The sequence below is a fragment of the Vulpes lagopus genome, chromosome 1 (assembly GCF_018345385.1).
Source record: "Vulpes lagopus strain Blue_001 chromosome 1, ASM1834538v1, whole genome shotgun sequence".
Taxonomy (NCBI): Eukaryota; Metazoa; Chordata; class Mammalia; order Carnivora; family Canidae; genus Vulpes; species Vulpes lagopus.
The window spans coordinates 57,458,601-57,480,347 of NC_054824.1; the positions used below are offsets into that span (position 1 = coordinate 57,458,601).

A 21,747-nucleotide genomic window follows, 5' to 3' on the forward strand; every position below is an offset into this window, starting at 1 on the left:
GAATCATGCAGTGGATAGATAGCTGGGATTTAGGGAATGACTGTAATCGGTTTTAAAATCCTTCTGGATTGTTTCCATCTCTTTATGCTCTATTAAGATCTGTTCTTCCAAATCAGCTTTTTCCAGATGATAGACTATAACAGAGAGTACTCCCTATGCTGAGACCAGTGCTTTTTGTATTGAGATGCTGTACTCAAAAACTCAAAAATTCGTTTAATCTTATCTACATATTTATCACTGAAAGAAGCTTTTGAGAAGAGTACAATAGAAGCTTCCACTTTAAAAAAAAAATCCGCTCTATAACATACTTTATATAAATCATTTCAAATTCCTCCATAAAATCAGTGATGTAGAAATTATCATCTTAGAGTTCCAGGGGAAAAACAGACTCACAAAGGTTCGGTAAAAGTCATATAGGTCTAGAACTTTTAATGCTTTCATTTTACTATTTACATTGAGTTTTCCAAATGAAACAAAGTAATAAAATTTCCATCTTACTCTGCAATAAACATATGATGTTAATGAAAAATAACCAATAAAGACCAACACAACTGGCAATACTATTCTTTATTTTTTTTTTTTTTTTGAGGGAGAAGCATGCTTTTTTACAGCACCTGTAAACAAGTCAGTGAAGTATACTATTTTGAGTTTCCCCACATATATATTATTATTTTTTGGAATGTTAGAATACCACAACACCAACTGCATTACATAATAGTTACTGAAGGCAAGTCAGGCTAAAACAAGGGTAAAGTTTTATGGCTAAAAATATTCATAGCAGCAACTTTTAAAAGATGATTTTATTAAATCAAGTCATTGCACTTGGTCATTTTATTGCTACAGCAAAACAAGGCCATTACATTTTTAATGTTTTCATTTCTGATTTTAACTGATTGTCTTATTCTCTTCATACATTTCAAGTTTAAATGCAAGCATAAAATGTTTACCAACAAATCAAGAGAGCACTTGGGTTTGTTTTTTTTCCTGTGATCACAGTAAGAAGCATAAAAAAGAGAACCCCCATTCTCTTCCTATCTTCAGGCTTAAATTTTGTAAAGAGGTAACAGCTTTATAGTAAGACCAAACCACTAAATCTCAGTGGTCACACACAAGCACACACACAAATACTCCCAATATTGAAATACAAGTAGGAAAATTAGTAATATTATGTGTTTCAAAGAATAGCAAACCTGAAAAATACATTCACTAATAATTTGGCAATGACAGATTCCATGCTGTTCATTCTAGTCTGTCATTTATACTCACTTATAGAAAAAAAGAAAAAACAATGATTTATCTCCCAGTAAAGGCTATTATCATTATGTACCATTTTGTGATATGAACTTTATGAATAAAAACAAAATTTCCGTATCAAGAGCAAATACCAGTAAATTGCTAGATTGAAGTAATCATTTTTTTCCCTTTGAGTTTGGCTTTAAGAACTTTACTTTTTGGTCAAGGACAGAAAATAGAGCCACAAAACTTTAATTTTCCATTCTAACTGAGGAACATACAAAGCAGATACTTTAAATGTATGTCGGCATTCATGACCACCTTCATTTTATGCACTGGTGAGAAAAATGACCAAGAAAAACTTTAAGAACACTCTGAAATCTGCTGGAAACTTCCCTCACCCCATTAACAGGGTGAGGAGGTGTCACTCCAGCCAGAAAGCTAGAGAATGATTTCTAGGATACAATGTTTTTATTTCTAAGGACTTTCATTAAAAGAAAGTAAAACCTAACTTTTTTAGCAAGAAGGAAATCATTCAACAAGTCATTTAAAAATATTAAAACAGGAATTAACAATTTTGTTGAGTAGTGACCTCATCAGAAAAGCCCAGACTTTAAAGAGTTAAAATGTATACACTCAATGCACAATCAGGTTTCCCCAAAAGCACTAATAATGTAAGTTGTGATTTAACATTAAGTAATGACTGGAATTTCTATTATTTTCTACTTCAGTTCTCTTTTATATAAGACAACATGGTGAAATTTCATTAACACAGATTTCAGTATATAAGATTAAAACTTAAAGGAAAACATTGATTTTGTGATTTAAAATAACACAAAATGGAAGCATGACAGGTGGCGTCTGAAAGTCTTTGCTATAATAAAACTTAAAATCTAATTTTTTTGCAAATGAAAAGTCAATTTTTCTATTTTTAATATAAACCCATATATTTTAAGACATATTATCTATAGATAATAACTTTTAAAACGTTCACCCGTTCATAAGTGACTCTGAAGAAACTACTAATTCATCCATCTTATGAAAATGTATTTTGAATATGGTCAACTATATTTGGTTTTAAATAAGCTGCACTGTTATGTTTTATGATATACTAACACTCTGATACCTAAATGACAGCCTAAAATATCTCCACCAATTAGTTTGGTCTTTGAAGTAAATTACACATTGTAAAACCTGAGTATTTACATAATAATAATTTGTCAAAGTATGAAACCTCACACCCAAGTTCTGCATGTTCTGAATTTTGTTCTTCTCATATTACCATTATTAAAAATCAGAAAGAGAAACATGAGGAACTAACTCACAAGATCACAAAATGAGTAATATCTGAGCCTGTAAAACAAGCAGTAAAGTACAGCAATAAGGCTGGTGTTTGCATATTATATGTGCTGTAGTTTCTAGGCACAAGTTAAGGGTTAAATTGACATTTTTAGTTTCTCAGACCTAATGAATTTAAAATATAGCTCATATTTTCCCAAATATAGTTAACAATCCAATACATTTTAACTAAATTCCTTTTATGAATCCTATAGTGCAAGCAATATAAAATATTCTAAAAGTCAAAGAAATTGTTTTGATTGTTTCATTAGTTATTACTATATGCTTGGGTGAGTAATCTGGTTTATAGCTAGAGTAAACTCCTATTTCATCACCCAGAGTATAAACAGCACTGCAAACAAACAGGCACAACAGTGTAATCCTGGGTAAGAAGCTAAAAGTAAAAAATATATATATATACAAAGTTTATATCCCTTATGTATTATGGGAAAAGTAGTGGCTATAGTAACTATAAAGCTAATTTGTCCCTCTCAAATAGTATATGTTACAGATTATTTGTAAAGATATCACCATATTTATAGTATAGATCTCTTTAAAAATAATACTACAAGTTTCAATAAAAAAACTATTGTGAACTTTCCTTTTTATACAGATTCAGTAGTATTTTTCAAGCAAACTAAAAAAAAAAAAAGTTTGCAATTCCAGCACATAAGAAATAAGGCCTCTTTTTTTTTCATATTGGCAAAACAAAATATATATATAAAAAAAATCCACCCTCTCCCTACTTTTCTATAGATTATAGTTCAAATACTCATATTTCTTTATCAGGACATCAGCATTTGTTATTTTTAAGTAATAAGTCAGTTGAAGTTCATAGTGTTGCTTCTGAATCCCTGGAACCCTAAAAATACAGAGCCATGCCATTTCAAGACAACAGGACTGCTTTTTTCAGCTTCTCGATTTCCACCTATGATACAAAACATAAGTTGACAATAGATAAAATATCTTTAGTCAAGTTTATTTTATCCTGTCATTAAGATCCAATCATACGTTGAAGCCTCCAGATTGATTTCCATCCTAAAATCCAACTTCCAAGGGTGTGATCAATGTAGGGAAAGTTTAACAGAAGAACACTTCATAATACAAGTTCCTAAATGGCAAGAAACAATGACAAAACAGCAACTACAATTGTTTCGGTCAGAACAATGTTAAGTAATGGGACTGAGAACATACTGTAAGAAAATCAGCCCTTCAAAGAACAAGAGAATCCTTAAAACCAAATTAAGAAATGTACAAGTACCTGTAATTAAACGGGGGGGGGGGGGGGGGGGGGGGGCAGTACAGAACTGTAAAAATAGTAATAATGAAGGACCAGTTTAGTTCTATGCTTTATTTACCACTTACGTGAAATTGGCAAATCCCTTAGCCTCACTTAGTCTCAATTTCCTCATCTATAAATAGTATGTTCTAGATTAAATTATATTTAAAACCCAGGAATATATCTAAGATCTACTCAATATGTTGGAAATACTTCCACCTTTAGGCAGAAGAATACTTCCACCTTCACTTAACAGAAATTCACAATTTAAGAAACTTAAGAGAACTAGGAAAATTCAATATATCACAATAATTATGGTCATTTAACTCTGACATATTACAGATCATGATGTTGAAGCACAAGATTAAATACCATGCCAAGTGTGCCACATTAGCAAGTGGTACACAACTTGCACTGATCAGGTCTAAAGCTCTGAAGCCCAGGTTTCTACTTTTTCCAATTATGTAAGGTTTTGATTACCTCTGACTTTTCACAAATATTTAGGCCTTACCTTCTCCTGACAGTATCATCCCTGTCCCCAACATTGCATATAAATAATACATGCTATGGCTAAACTTTGACAAATAATTCATTAGTAAATGATAAGCACTTTGCCACAGTCAAAATGTATAATTTCAGTATGTTCACAATCTCCTTAGGGATTCTAACTATTCAAGAATGGTTTGTTAATTCTAGGATCTTTCCTGATATTATTCTTCGGCTAATAGGATGATTAGGTAAACATTTTAGTAGCACTGGTTTGAGACAAGTTTTGGTCTTCAGTCTGGATTGAGACAAAATACCTCTAATCTTCAGCATGATGTGCTATTATTATCTCTGTTCCAAAGACATAAACCAACTATACCAATTTCAATGAGCAAGGATACAAAGAAAATTTGTGTGTGAGGGGGTAGGAAACATTGGTGAAAGGAGGAGTAGGGGACACAAAGAATAACCCTGCACTCAATCAGTAATACTCCTTATAGACTGCTGTCACATAAATTTAGATATCAAGCAAATATTTTTATTGCTAGAATTTCTCATCTAGCATTTTTATGTTCATTGTTCATCTTAGTCCTTTTATCATTCCTCAGTATAATTTAATACTATATGTTAACTTCACAGTTCAAAGTACTACTTTCAATCTTTAATACAATTTCTTTAAATGTATGATCTTAAAACTCTAATGTCTTATTAAGTGTGCTTTTATAAATACAAGGGTCAAACTTTCCCCATTAGGCAAAAATTATAATACAAATTAGTGTGAGGCTAAGTAACTGGATTTTGCTAAAAAACGGAATCAAATGAAATTCTTCAAAAAAGAAGTAATTCATTTGACTCTTCATCATATTTTTGTGACAAATTAAATCACATATAGAAATTTAACACTGTATTAGTTCCACTTGCTTATATTACCTTATAAATATGAATATGTACATGTAGGAAATACAAGGAATAAAAACCAAGAAACTTTGTTTTTAATTTCTGAATTTCTACTGTGTTACAATGCTGGGAGTTTAAGACATTTTTAACATGTATTCTCTGATTTAACAAAAATATATTAGCTATCTAATATGTATACAGCACCTTGCTTGCAGTTATGGACAAAGATAAAACAGAGCCATTCCCGAACAGTCTTAAAGTCTAGAAGACGGGCAAAAATAAGTATATAACGTCACAGTGGTAAGACAGAAAATTATTTTTCCTTTTCAAAACTAAAGGACATGAATTTGGAAGACAAAATTACTTTTAAATCAGAGGAAGAGGAGTACTAACTTACTGAAGGTGACTGTTGAAGGTAAGCTTTGAGAATCTATAGAACTTATGTATGAGATGAAAATAAAAGGAAAATTCCAGAAAATAAAGAGCAAAAATCCAGACAAATTAACTGAGAGGGACAACTGAGCATCAGCAAGCAAGAAATGAAAGATAAACTAGGACCAAGACATAAAAGACCTCACATGCTAAGTTGAGAAGTCTGAACTTTGTTCAGTAAGTAACAGAAAGCTCTTGCAAGTACTAAGGAAAGATTAATTTGAGCTAAGAATGAGAGAAACTTAAACAGTTAATTAGAAAATAAAGAGCATGGGAGAAGGACAGAAATACTAGGGAACAAAGAAATAAAGGTGAGGGAGTAAAGCTAACAGGCCTGAAAGTGAAGGGAATTAGACTGGAAGTACCATGTCTATAAGACTTGAAAGGTAATGAAACAATCAGCAGAAACAGAAAAATCAGAAGAGCAGGAAAGGAAAGATGACAAATGTAAAAGACATGCTAGTTCTAAGTTGACAGTGGAACATCCAGGGAAGACTAGCAGCTGGAAACAGCAGAAACTGGGAAAAGAGGAATCAGATACAGATGGGAGAGGCACAGAGAGCTAATCAAGATATTTAAGGGCACAGGTAGGAAAAGAGTGAAGAGGTGCAGAGAGAAGGGCCATCGGCAGTTCTGAAGGAGCATTTCAGACAAAAGAATGCAGGATCACATAAACCAGGACAGAAAAAGTGGCAATGGATTTAAAAATGTGAAACACTACAGAAACTGCAGTCACTGGAGTTGCCTTCAGTAAATGTAACATGTAAGAAGTTAACGACTGAATTAAACATGAAGAATTAGAGACCACAAATGTATACTTTTTTGGAGTTGTTTTGCAATAAATGAGCCTCAAATGAAAAGCGAAAACTACAGTAGATCAAGAGGGCAGCTGGATCTGAAAGGGGCTTTGTTCTTTGAAAAAGGAGAAATATTGAATATTTTCATGGGAAAAGAGTAAGTGCCAATAAAGGGGATAGGATATGTCAGATGTTAAGAGTAAAAATGGTAGTTTGGATAATTTACCAAAGACCTTCACATATATTATCACAACTAACTACTAAAGCTAAAAGGCAGTTAAGTGACTCCCTCAAGTTCAAACAGTATAACAATCACTGAAAGCAGTTTCTGAAGTCTGGCTGTTTCTGTTAAAGGTCAGCTCCACTGGTGATTTAATCACTCTAAACCCTAGTTTCCTCATCCTTAAAATAGGAACAATAATCCTTACAAGTTGTTATGTGTGTCTACTGAGATAATGTACAGAAGGTGCCAAACCTAACTGACATATTGTTTAGAGCTGAAAGTCACAAGTATAAGTCAGAAGAGGGGCTCACGGTGGGTTTTGTTGTTGTTGTTGTTGTTGTTGTTGTTTTTAACCAAGTCTCACGTTCTTTCTGTTTCACAATGCTAACAAGAGAAATAGGGTAAGGAATAAAAGCAAGGTAAAAACAGGGAGGTGAATGAGATACTTAAATATAGAATGGGAAACAGACTCTGAAAAAAGGCAGGAAACACTTCCACTGAAATATGCAGAAAATAAGAATACAAATGAAGACCAACGTCAGCGAGGATGGAAAAAAGTTAAGGAAGATAAAATAAGTGAAATTGCCAGTCATCAGCAGAGAATGAAGATGATGACACTGTAGTTATAAAGTAAATGTTCAGGGATCCCTGGGTGGCGCAGCGGTTTGGCGCCTGCCTTTGGCCCAGGGCGCGATCCTGGAGACCCGGGATCGAATCCCACATCAGGCTCCTGGTGCATGGAGCCTGCTTCTCCCTCCGCCTGTGTCTCTGCCTCTCTCTCACTCTCTCTCTGTGACTATCATAAATAAATAAAAAAATTAAAAAAAAATAAATAAAAAATAAAAAAATAAAGTAAATGTTCAGTAAATGTTCAGATAAAAGAAGTCAATAAATCTACACCCATCCCATTACCACCTCACCTCTACCACTTTTGCCTCCAGACAAAAAATTGTAAGAAATAAAAAATAATTAAAAAGAAAAAAGTTTAATTATGGAAAAAAGAAGTAGCTCAAGAAAGCAATGCTGAGTGCAAAAGATCTAGAACTACCACTCTTACAAGGCCAGGACCATGTTTGTTTTATTTATAAATGTATACCTTTGGCCTCTCACACATTGCCTAAGAGAGCTATGTGCAAAAAATGTTTGCTACATGAATGAATGGAATGTGACAGGGAGTCAACAAGAGATTAATTAAATGGCTACCATGCAGTAGGGAGTGTCCAACTTAAGTAGGAGAGCATAATTTTTAGTGAAGCCAATCACCTAGCTGGGATGGAAAAACACATTTAGTTTACGCTGGCTAAAATCTCAATGTTAGGAGAATGAGTTACCTCTAGATTACTTCTCATTGCCTTCTCCTCTTCCAAATCCTTTCGTAGTTTTTCCAGTTCTTTCCTAAAAACAAAGTATTTATTACTGTTAAGTCTCATTTAAACAGTATTATTTGGCTGTTAACAGGATGTCTGTTACCTGACATACCAAAATATGGGGAAAATTTTTTAAAGGAAATAGCCATATTGTTTGAGGAAAATTTCAAATTCACTAGTTGGAAAGGTTCAATACAATGGTTAAAAAAACTCAGCAATACCATGACAATCCTATCTGTGATAAAGACATTTTTAAAAGTGAATAGAGAGAGCAGCTCATGATAAAATAAAGAAGTAATAACTGGCCTTTGAAGCAATTTTCCATATTCAATTATCATGCATTTCCCAGGGTAGACACTCTAAAGCCCTAACAATTCAGTAATGTCAAAACATGTCACAGTACAAAGCAAAATTTTTAATAGGATTACCTGGACTTTACATTTCTCTTTATTTTTTTTTAATTAAACATTCCATTAAAATTACCAAACCAACAAAAAAACTTTAGCCAACAATCCTTCCTCCTTAACTCCTGTTTTCATTTTTCTGTGTTCCAGGCTACCTTTTTATATAGTCCTTTTCCCTCCACAGCTGTAAGTATATATTCCATACTGTGTCTTTTCACAAAGTATTTTAAAATATTTTCACGCTGTTAAAATTATCATATTTCTGATAATTGTTGCTCAAATATCCAGGTTTTTAGTTTGGTTAGCTGCTTTTTGAGGGGAGATGGAAAGAATAGGAATTTTATTTAACATCATGAATATACCAGTATATCAAATTTCTAAATCAAAGAATAGGGACATTTTCAGCCTTTTGACATATGCTAGAAAAATACTCCTCAAGAGTATTATAGAAGTAATAGCTTGAAAAACACATGAAAATGCTCAGGAAGAAAAAATATATGAGAAAGAAAGGAACTTTTTGGTTTTACTGATTATAAAACTGTTTCTCTTTATATTGAGAATAGATTTTCTACTGTTTTCTACTGTTTCTACTGTTTCAACTGACTATAATTTAGATATTTTACTCGAATTTATCTAGTTTATTTTGGGATATGATAGAAAATCTGCTAGAATATTAGCTTTGTATTTCCAAAATGTTACCACTAAATAATGCTTCCTTTTTAAAATTATTCTACTATTATGAATTTATTATACATAAATGAGGATCTATTCTTTTTATTTATTTATTCATGAGAGACACAGAGAGGCAGAGACACAGGCAGAGGGAGAAGCAGGTTCCTGTGGGGAGCCGATGCGGGACTTGATCCCAGGACCCCAGGATCACAACCCAAGCTGAAGGCAGATGCTCAACCACCCAGGCGTCCCCAATGAGGATCTATTCCTAAAATATTTGTCCTGCTGTTTGTCTGTACTCACATTTTTATTGTTTTAAAAACACACTTAATATAAAATTTTTATGAAACACGGTTTTCCTTTTACAGGAACAAATCAAACTATGTATCTTGTTCTACAGATTACTAATATATTTTCCTGTCAATCTTTCTGTGTCAGTATCCTTTATTTTTTTTAATGAATTGTTCCAAACATTTTAGATTTTAATACTGAATGCATAAAGACTATTTATATATTTGTAAGCTATAAAGATATAATAATTAAAAAAAAAAAAAGCTAAGAAACTCCAAGTCAGCTCAAGAAATATTACTAGTACCTATGATAGCCAGTGACCCTCAATCCTATTTTCCTCCTCTCCTTCATAGGAAAAGTTTTATAGTCTATTTCATTTCCTTTCTTACCACATATATAAATATATCTTGAAACAACACATACTTTGATTTTATATGCTTTTCAAACTTCATGTAAATGAAATAATACTGAATGCATATCTGACTTGCTTTCTCCACCTTCAATGTTTTTCAGATGAATTCATGTTGAGACATGTAGCCACAAGCCATTTATTTTTTTTATTGTTGTTCACAGTATAGTATTTCATTGTATCAACATACCAATGTGTTTATCCATTCTCCTATGATATTTTTCAGATTAAAAAAACTGCCATCTGTTTCATTTTCCCAGAGGAAATAAGACTGAAAACACTCTTTGGAAAGACTTCTAAAATATCTGATATATGTTTTAAAATATAAATAAATCATAAATACTTTATTCATCCTATACCTAATTTAAGAACACCTACAGGTAATTTGTAAATGTAATTTATCAGTTTATTAAAAATAGCAGACTTGGTATCAAAAATATAAAACGTCAAAATCAATGAATTTGGAAAGTTCTCTAACTCATACATGGGTGGTGTTCAATAAATACTAGATGAATGAACTTCCAGTTTTTAATGTATATATTGTAGAATCTGTGGGAAAAAAACTCTGCAGGACTCATAAATTGAAGGAATCAAGACAAGACCCAAAATGTATCAAATTACAAACACACAATCTCTCTGTATATTTATTTTGTGTGTATATAAATATGTTTTAGGTAGTCACTGAAGATAAATTTTTTGGTTTTACCTAAGATAGATTTGTAGAAGTGCTCTTCAACTACAAGTATATATTTTTAATCTCAGCATCGATTTAAAAAAAAAATGTACTTATTTGAAGGAGTAAGAGAGTGAGCAGGCAGGGCAGAAGGAGAGAATTTCAAGCAGACTCCCCAAACAGAGCCCAGTGTGGGCTTGATTCCATTACCTGTGAGATCATGACCTGAGCCAAAACCTAGAGTCAGACATCTTACTGACTGAGCTATCCAGGTGCCCATCAATAGTATTTTTAATAAAGACCCTCCCCACCCAAAAAAGAAAGAAATGGTAAATTCAACTCAGAGATATAATGGTTTCTGGCAATGATTTTTATACCAGATTCCATATACCATCAAATACTTTTAGAGGCTACAGGGGAAGCTGAGAAAAGGGAAGAACACCTGAACCCTCATCCTCAGTTAGATCAGCTGATCTTTGACCTGTTTTACTTATGGGGGCTTTGCAGAATTATGTTTAAATGTTAACAAGTTCTATTATTACTTTATATTTTTAAAATGTTAACATGTTTTAAAATTAAAATAACAGTTCTAGAAAATATCTCCACCCCAACAGGAAATATGGATTTCAATTCTAGCCTCTGCCTTTTAAGAACTGTATGATCTTAGGTTTACCTCTCTAAACCTTTATTTACTTCTTCAGTTAAAAGAAGAGAGGGGCGGGCCCTATTGTAGGTCAGTGACCTTTTACATTTTATTTTGCTCTAAAAAGCCACTTTCACTTAGGATCTTACCAAAGACCATTACCGAAGTTTCAGAATTAAGAGAATGACTTTAAAAATCACCTATTCCTAACCCACTGGTTGAATTTATATATCAATCTCAACCCTAATAGACAGTGATCCATCTGGTTCCTCTGAAAAGTAAATACACATATAGATACACTCCAGATCCAAAATACAATAACTTTTCCTAATATTTTTGCCTAATTTACCCATTTGACCAGATTTCTATCCTTAAACTTTATATATATATATTTAATAAATTATATATTTATATAATTTCTATAATAAGCCTAGGAGAACAAGTTTTCTAATTCAAGTTTTCTGCAGAGAGAAGCACTATTATTGAAAATTTCTTTGAAAGCATACTTCCTTATACCAGAAATTTGTCAGTTTACATCTCTACTTGATAGAATTTGAAAGAATTCTTTACATATGTGTTAAGTAGTTTTCAAAGAAGAAAACAAGGACTACTTACCCATGATCCTTTTTCAGTGCTTCTACAATGCACAGCAATTCAATAATCTGAGCTCTAAGTTCATCCAAGGGGTTTTTTTTCCCATCATCTGATTCTACTTTAGCTTTGATTTCTAATGGAGTTAAAAAAGCAGCTGTATTTGGTTTTGAAGCACTTGAAGGCGTTGAAAGGTACAGAGATGGCTAAAAATAAAATAGAAAATGTTCTTGTTTTATTTGTATTTATATTTATGTTTAGGTAAAAAAAATTATAGCAAGGAGGTAAGTAATACTTCAAGATAAATGGTAACTTTGAAAATGGAAAAAGCAGTTTGATATTCACAACTGGTGAAAACACCAAGGAACCAAAGAACAAACTTGAAATCACTAGGAGTTTATGTGAGAAACGTCAAAGGATTTATTAAAAAGTGGAAAAGAAAAGAAAAACCTATTAGATTTATCTTATGAATGGTCTGCCAAGCAGAGCACCTATAGGCAAGAATATATCAGCATTTTTTTAAAAAAGATTTATTTATTCATGAGAGAGAGAGAGAGAGAGAAAGAAAGGCAGAGACATAGGCAGAGGGAGAAGCAGGCTTCATGCAGGGAGCCTGATGTGGGACTCGATCCCAGGACTCCAGGACTCCACGCACCACACCTCGGGCTGAAGGCAGGCACTAAACCACTGAGCCACCCAGGGATCCCCTATATCAGCATTTTTTAGGTGTTGCTTTGTTCCTACACATTAAATAGTCATAGAATATCCAAAGAGTTTCACATAAAAGTAATCATGAAGAATTTAGTAAGTCCATGGAAGAGGCACTAAAAGAATCCATGGCCTGATGCCCTTTTTACTATTTCACTAAAATAACACGAAGTAAAATTTCAAATGACTGTTGACAAGTTGAGAAAATCAGATTAAATGCATCTGATAAACTGGAATAGTAACCAAATGCCCTTGGAATGAATTTGAGGAGGAAACATGAATTTCTTAAATATAAGGTACGTATAGGCTGCGATAATACCATCTTAAGTAAAAACAGCAAGAGTTTAGAAGTCTTAACCCTATGCAACAAATGGAAGACTCCACGTATACCGCCATTCATTTCAGTATATATTCAGTGGTCACTGTGGTGCCTAACACCAAGCTAGGTTAGGAGTAAACAAATGATGGCTTCTGGCCTAGAGAGTGTATGCTTAATGGGAAAATGAACAAGATGAATAGATCTATCCCTGCTTTAAAAAATATGAAACGTGTAACCCTTTTATTACTCATTTAAAGTAAACTCTTGTAAAAAATGACCTACAGAGGACAGTGTAACTTTAGTAACTCAAAAATTTAGTAACTGAAAAACTGCAGGAATTTTTTAATTTCTTAGAAGAAATCATTTTTAAAAGATGCTTTAAAAATTTCAGTTTCGGTGTTCACAAAGAATTCTACAAATTATACACATCTTAGGCCATAATATCCCTCACCTTTGGAGAGTAGCTTGAATCCTTTTTAAATTCAGACGGCTTTAAGTTGGCACTATCTTCTTCTTTTGGTAACTTCAAGGTTTTTTCTGGGCTTTGGGTTGGCTTAACGATTTTTTTAAAAACCAAGAAACAGAAAATACCAAAGAAGGAAAAGACAATCAACATTTGGATAATAAACTGACTTTTATCACTGTTTTCAGTAGCTACTGTTCTAGATATTCCATTATTGTTAACAGGATATTACACAATTTCAAGCTAAATAACACACTTGCATATCTTGAAGGTAAAAATAGCCTGCCTCTCTCTTAGCAACAAAAATTTCTCTACTTCGGTAATTTAAAAGTACTGTAGCAGTTAAGAGCTAATATATTAATAATAAAGTACTACCAGCATTCCAGGCAAGGTATAGAAAGCACACAAAGAAGCTACACATTTAGATACACATTCCCCACGATTTCAGAGGAAAATAATGTTCTTGCTATTTCCTAAGGTGAATATGTACCACTCAATTCTAACTATTGTTCTTAGCTGGGTAGATTACAAGATACCCTGACCCCTTTTGACCCTGTGCTATGTGCTGATGGTCTCAGAACAGCTCTTTATTCTTGATTCCGTAACTTTCCATTGCAACCCTCTCTGAAATGAACTTGACCCCACAGTTCTCTAAATGTAACTATTTCCCACTTAAGTCTAATAGCTATCTTCCTGATTTTTAAACTTTGGTGGAGGCTATAAATTCTCCATCACACTCATCCTTAGAAGGATTCTGTATCTGCTAAATTCTCTGTGTTTTACAAACAGGAAGTTGTACTCACAGAATGTCCACCATTAAAGCGTCCAGGCAACCTTCTTCCAGGCATCTTCGGTCTGTTTGCAGTAAGATGTAGCAAGTTTTCTGAGGAAGCTATGTCATCAAAATTTACAATATCTGGAGAACAGAATTAAACATATCTCCTAAGCAATAACTGTGTATTTTAAAAGATAAAAAAAAAAAGTTTCTGGATGTCTAACAAATTACACATTGAAAAGAATACCACTTAGGACTCACAAGTTAACCTGTGCTTTTCATATGCATTTGGAAAACAACTCTCACCCTTAAAAACAAACATCCTCTTTACCTGATACATTTTATAGCATAAGACTTTACTAAACAATAGAAAGTTCATGTTTCCAATAGAGAAACCTCAACAAAAGTTCTCATTGAAAGCTACAAATCTGAGCCGGAAATTACAGTATCATAAAAAAGTTGTCATCTGAAGTTCTTGCTTGTAAAAAGAGATGACCTACTTCAACTCATAAGTAATGACAATATATCAGAAAATTAACACATAGAATATTTTAAATTTCAAGTAGTATCCTAATATTCAAATTTAAGGACTCAACTGTACCTGATACTTTCCAATGATAATTTAATGGATCTTTATATATTTATGTATGTATATACATAGTATTTTGTAGATGGGACTCAAATTGTTCATAGTTCACTGAACTTTTGCTTAGATATCAGCATGTATAGGAACTATGAGACAGTTCTAAATCGAAGGCAAATAGGATATCAAAGAAAAATGCTACAAAGATCATTTACTTGTTTTCCCACCATCAAAGGCTGGTTGACCTTCGATCCAGTAACTTGGCTTAAAGAAAAATCTATGTAATTCGTATCTCTGAAACAACGGCATATAATACCTTCCCTTTTTCTAGATGATCCAGAAAACCTTGTTGAAAGAGGCAATCCTTAATTTTGAAGCCTAGAAATATCTAAGTGATACAAGAATCCTAAGGATAACTCCAGACACTTCACTGTCAATACAATCTTCCTTTAGCCCAGAATCCAAACTACAGATATTAATCACAGCTGAGATACTCTGTAAGGCAGCAGATATCTTTGGTTTAGTCTTTCAGGTACAGGATTAATTCTGTACAATCCCACTGCCTAGATGTTTATAAAGCTTTCTGTCAAATACTTAGATATACAAACTCAGTGATCTGTTATTTAAAAACATCTAAAGATAATTATTATTATTACTGCTCTCAAAGCTTATTCATCAATTTTCACATTCAAAGTAATCAATTTAGAAAAAAATGTCAGGGGTAAAAGGACACAAAGGTAAGGCATAGGAAAAAGTATCAGTGTTTGGCTTTGTGTTTTATAACAAATTTAAGTATTTGTTGACCTCTGTTAATTCTTTTCCATCCTCCCATTCTGGAATTACTTTGTGTGATCTATCTTTATCTGTATCTACTCACCAGGTTAACACATCACAACAGGCAATCAATCGAATGTGCTCAGCCTAATTTTGGTTGAGTCTTTTGATAATTGTTTATAAATAATTATATAACAAATAATAGAGACACAGTGGTTTTAATGGAAAATGCATTATATAATGTGAAAGGTCTTGAGTTTAAATATATTTTAAATATTTCATTTTATTTGCAAATTTCATAAAGAAAATCAGTATTTCGAAAGATGTTAAAATATGCTGTAATTGGAAGGGTTGAAAATTGCTTTTAACATTGATAAATGTGTACTGACAACGTATAAAAAAAAAAACCTTGAAAAGTATAATCCAATAATTTTGGCCTGTGAAGATTATTTTCAAATGCATATTTAAGCAACGTGCAGAAAGAAAAAGAAACAAAAACATAGGAAGGGATGAAGATAAATGAAATTGAAAGGATAAATAAATGGTAGATTTATAAATTATAGATCATGCTCATGTAAAATGCCTTCCATATGTCCAGTTTTGGGCTACAACACCAAGACAAATAATTTTACTATTCTAAAACTCTCTCAGGTCCTCCATTTAAGGCATTAGGTTAGTAAAATAAAACAGTGCACATTTTGGACTCATGATATATTTGAACACATTTAAAATTTACCTAAGAGTGTTAACAGTGGATTTATACTGTACACATGGCATGAAAGGCAGGACAATCACTTAACTCTCACAATTACATTGCCACTCTGTCAACCATTTTGATTTCTACACATTACCTAAGAAGACATGGAATTTTAAAAAGTCCAAATGAAATCTCAAATTTTGGGAGAAAATAAACTGGCTTTTAGGGTTTTCAATTTAATTTTTTTTTTATCAAAATATCTTAAACTAATCAGGAAATTTTTCTCAACATAAATTTCATTTTATTTTCAAATGGAAAACCAAAAGGGTTAGAATAGACAGACAAACATGTACACTTTTAGTACAATTACAAAGAAAAATCAATGTGCACCACCTATTTATATGGAATATATTGTTTTGATGTCTTTTATAAATTGTCATCTTACCAAAATGGTGAAAGGTAGGATAATTTCCTGACACGTAAGAAGGGAAACATGGCAAACAGGCTAGGAAACAAAATCTGGAAAGAAAAGTCAAGGATAGGAATGTCTAGAAAAAAGACTAAATCAAAAAAATTATTTTACAAAGCAGGAAAAAGGAACAGTTGTAGAATGAATAGAACCATTTCAATGTTTAGCATATACCTAGTGCAGTTTATCTAAACTTACATAGATGTGTATTAGTTTTAGATTTATGCTTTTGTCTTTAAAAAGAAAAACCAATTAGTATTAATTTCAATATACCATAAGTAGAAAAAAGCCTTTTTAAAATTACTAAACAGCAAGACAGCTTCAAAAGAATGTTTTAGTTAAAAAATTAGAGGTTACACTAATAAATATAACAACTCATTAATATAATTATAACTAAAACTACCTTTCATCAAGTTTTAGTCTTCAGCATATGAAACTAATTACAAAAGAGGTAATTTTAATTATATGATATAATAAAAGAAAAACATGGCATAATATTTTAACTCACTATAAAAATACAACTTATACAACATTTAAAATCACATAATCCATAAATGAACCTTCAATTATGCCTTATATGATGCTCTATAAATAATTTTAATCTCTGCCCTTACTCTCCAGGTAAATTTCTACATTTTGGGGTGTGTTTTGTTTTGTTTTGGTATCCTCGTTTAGATATAGACTCATTTTTTATAGTGTCTACCACTCAACAGGTAAGCATCTTATTAGAAAAACTCTACCTTACATTCTTTCTGGAAGAAATAAATGAATAAATATTGAGAAAATATTTCAAACAAAATAGATCAACTATCAAACAAAACAAGGAATGTTTCACTATTTAACAATGTTTTGGGATCAAATAATATATATCTCTAAAATTTCCTTTTAACCCCAAAAAAATTTAGCACAGAAAAACAAGCAAAAGGATAAAATACTACACTGTAAGAATATTTCATCAGCTGTGCTTTCTCAATGTAATAGGTATGTTGCTACTAAATTTTCTATCTTTTAAGACTAATGTGTAAACCAATTTTATGTCCCAAAGAACTTACTATTTTAGAAATATTTTCACCATGTGAACTTTAACAGTTAACCAGTCATGGCAGTGAGATTATCCTAAACTAATTTTTGATGAAGTGTTTGAAAAAGAGGGGGAAAAAAATTAAAACATGATTCTAACAACTATGCAATTTATAATATTATCTTGTATTTAAGAATATATACTAATAGACATTTATTTTCAAAATAGCTTATTAATGGCTTTATATACAGGATAATCATATCTGAGAGTAGTTTCAGGAATTTATATTCTTTATGGGTAAGAACAGAAACAGAATGAGATGGGATTAACAACAGAGGAAAGGAAAAGAAGGGAAATAACACTTTATAACATCTTCCTATCAAGTATCCTAGTAGGTATTATAGACATATCGGATCATTCAATTGTTATTTAACTGAAAAAACAGATTAAGAAACAAGACAATGGTAAGTGAGCTATTAGCTCATTTATAATTATTACTTATAATAATAATCATTATTAAATTAATTTAAAACCCATGTTTTTAATAGTAAGTAGCAAAAGTCAGGGTGCTTACTACTATTCTCATCACCTGAAATTACTATTTTATGTAATGAGACTCTAAGAAGATTTTCATGTACATTTTAAACTTTCTGAACATGTTCAAGGGCTAGTTGCATACGCTATTTTAGAAATTGGAAACCTCAAACTGTGTCAAAAGTATAAATTAAAATATGCTTTAACCTAATGCCAAATTTGAGGCTGTTATCTGTTGCAGAACAGTGTTGTTTTTAAGGTATCAATATCTTAAAAAAAAAAAAAGAGTTTAAACATTTTTATATTACAAATCCTAAAAACATTTCAATAAAAACTTGAAATGAGGAATAGCATGAGTTGAGGATCAGAATAGGAGCTAAATGCTATCAGTAGTCAGGCCTTTTGTCTTAGCATACCACTTGTGCTTAAAATAGTAATGGGATTTAACACTTGCTCAGCAAATGTTTCTAATAGAAACACAATTTCCAAAACTTACAAACATATTTTATTGCACTTTGCAGATAACTATTTTTTACAAACTGAAGGTGGATGGCAACCCTGCGCTGATCAAGTCTAACAATGCCATTTTTCCAATAGCATTATGTACCTCTGAGTCACATTTTCGTAAATTCTTGCAGTATTTCAAACTTTTTCATTACTATTATAAATGTTAGGGTGATCAGTGACCCTTGTGTTACTATGGTAACTGGAATGAACTGTGCCCATGCAGAATGTTGAACTTAATCTTTTTTGTTGTTGTTGAACTTAATTTTAAGAGTTGTATATATTTCTTCTTTCTCTTTTAAGATTTATTTATTCATAAGACAGAGAGAGAGAGAGAGAGAGGCAGAGACACAGGCAGAGGGAGAAACAAGCTCCCTGCAGGGAGCCCGACTGGGGACTCGATCCCGGATCCTGGGATCATGCCAAGCCGCAACACTGAGCCACAGAGGCATCCCAAGAGTTGTGTATATTCTGACTGCTCCATGAAGAAGCTGTTTCCTATCTCTCTCCCTCTCTCTGAGCCTTCCTATTCTCTCAGGCACAATAACATCGAAATTGGGGTAATTCATAAGCCTACAATGGCTTTTAAATGTTGAAGTAAAATGAAGAGTCACACATGATCTCACTTTCAATCAAAAGCTCTGAAATGATTAACCTTAGGAAAGCATACAGAAAACTGAGGCAGGCCCAAAGCTATGCCTCTTGCAGCAGTTAGCCAAATTGTGGACACAAAGGAAAAGTTGGTGAAGAAAATTAAAAGTGTTACTCCAATGAACACACAGATGATAGAAAGCAAACAGACTTATTGTTGATAGGGAGAAAGTTTCAGTAGTCTGCATAAAAGATCAAACCAGGCACAACGTTTATTTCCTTAGGCCAAAGCTTAATCCAGAGCAAGGCCCTAACTCTTTCTGTGAAGGCTGAGAGGAAAGCTGCAAAAAAAAGGTCTGAAGCTAGAAGCTGGTTCATGAAATTTAAGAAGCCATCTCCACGATATAAAAGTGCAAAGGGAAGTAGCAAGTGCTGATGTAGATGCTACAGCAAGCTATCCAGAAGCTAATTAATGAAGGTTGCTTCACTAAACAACAGATTTTCATTGTAGATGAAACAGCCTTATAGTGGAAGAAGTCCCATCTGGGACTTTCATAGCCAGAGAGGAGAAATCAATTCCTGACTTCAAAGCTTTAAAGGACAGGCTCTCTTGTTAGGGACTAATGCAGCTGGTGACTTTAAGCTAAAGTCAACACTCATTTACCATTCTGAAATTCCTAGGGCCCTTAAGAATTATGCTAAATCTGTGCTCTATAAATGGAACAAAAAAAAAGGGACAGCAGCCCATCTGTTTACAACATGCTTTACTGAGTATTTTAATCCCACTTTTGAGACCTAGAGTGCTCAGAAGATTCTTTCTAAAGAATTACTGCTCCCTGACAATGCATCATTACCCAAGAGCTCTGATGGAGATGTACAAAATCAATGTTTTTATGCCTGCATAATATAATACATAATATCCATTCTGTAGTCCAAGGATTAAAGAGTAATTATGACTTTCTTCTGACTTTCAGGTCTTATTATTTAAGAAATACATTTCATAAGACTATAGCCACCATGGATAATGATTCCTCTGATGGCTTTTGACAAAGTAATTAAAAACCTTCTGGAAAGCATTCACAATTCTAGATGCTATTAAGAACATTGGGGATTTATCGTAGAGGTCAAATAGGAGTTTGGAAAAAGTTGATTCCAGCCTTCATTGATTACTTTGAGGGGTTCAAGACTTCAGAGGAGGAAGTAAGTGCAGATGTGGTAGAAACAGCAAGAGAACTGGAAGTGGAATTGGAGACTGAAGATGTGACTGCATTTCTGTAATCTCATGATAAAACGTTCACAGATGAGCAGAGAAAGTTGTTTTTTCAGATGGAAACTACTCCCAGTGAAGATGTTATGAAAACTGTTGAAATGACAATAAAACATAGAGAAGAAGGGGATCCCTGGGTGGCTCAGCGGTTTAGTGCCTGTCTTTGGCCCAGGGTGCGATCCTGGAGTCCCGGGATCAAGTCCCACTCTGGGATCCCGGAATGGAGCCTGCTTCTCCCTCATCCTGTCTCTGCCTCTCTCTATGTCTATCATGAATGAATGAATGAATGAATGAATGAATAAATAAATAAACCTTTAAAAAAAACAGAGAAGAGTATATAAACTTAACTGATAAGCAGAGGCAGGGTTTGAGAGGACTGACTGCAATTCAGAAAAAAGTGCTACTGTAGGTAAAACATTATTAAACAGCATCACATGCTACAAAGAAACTGTTCATGAAAGGAGGAGTCAATTGATGAGGCAAACTTCATTGCTATCTTATTTCAGAAACTGCTACAGCACCTCAACCTTCATCAGCCACCACCCTAATTAGCAGCCATGGACATTAAGGCAAGACCCTCTAGCAGCGAAGATTATGACTTGCCAAAAGCTCAGATGATGGTTACCATTTTTTAGCAATAAGGTTATTTTTTAGTTAAAGTATGTACATCTTTTTAGTCATAAAGATTATTTATTTATTTATTCGTTGAGTGAGAGAGAGAGAGAGAGAGAGAGAGAGAGAAGGCACAGAGACACAGGCAGAGGGAGAAGCAGGCTCCATGCTGGGAGCCTGATGTGGGACTTGATCCCGGGACGCCAGGGTCGCGCTCTGGGCCAAAGGCAGGCACTAAACCCCTGAGCCACCCAGGGATCCCCACCTCTTTGTTTTTTAATGAAGAGCAAATAATGGCTACAGATAAAAGTTAAAAAAAAAATATATATATATATATATATATATATAAATCCAAAGTTACAAACCAACAATAGTTTGATATTATTACCTGTGTTATTTCTACTAGAAATTTAAGAAAGGAAGCAAAGCTTGCTGGTTACTATATATAGAAGAGCTTTTTAAAAAGAAAATTTATCTTAATTAACTTAATTTTTTAATAATTTCCACAACCTAGACACAACCAAATAAAGCAAATGGTCAAAATTGATACAAAGCAACAGAAAAATACAGAAAATATATAGGCTCTCACTAAATATTACTCCTTCAGTTTCCCAAAGAGACTCATCAAAATCTAAGGTTTCTGTGATGAAGACTGCAGAACTATAGAAATTCAGAAGATAATATAAATGGATTTC

General features: G+C 32.9%; 1 protein-coding gene across 1 annotated transcript in view; it reads right to left on the reverse strand.

Annotated features, from left to right (window-relative positions):
* Nucleotides 1-552: 552 nt before the first annotated feature.
* LOC121488001 (CD2 associated protein) overlaps nt 553-21,747 on the reverse strand; it is a 140,121-nt gene continuing 118,926 nt past the window's right edge. Inside the window, exons 14-18 of the mRNA XM_041750193.1 lie at nt 14,029-14,141; nt 13,214-13,315; nt 11,760-11,941; nt 8,017-8,080; nt 553-3,499 (exon numbers count right to left, since the gene is read on the reverse strand). Coding sequence (XP_041606127.1) covers nt 3,458-3,499; nt 8,017-8,080; nt 11,760-11,941; nt 13,214-13,315; nt 14,029-14,141 — 503 coding nt within the window. The 3' untranslated portion in view covers nt 553-3,457. The remainder of the gene's footprint in view (nt 3,500-8,016; nt 8,081-11,759; nt 11,942-13,213; nt 13,316-14,028; nt 14,142-21,747) is intronic.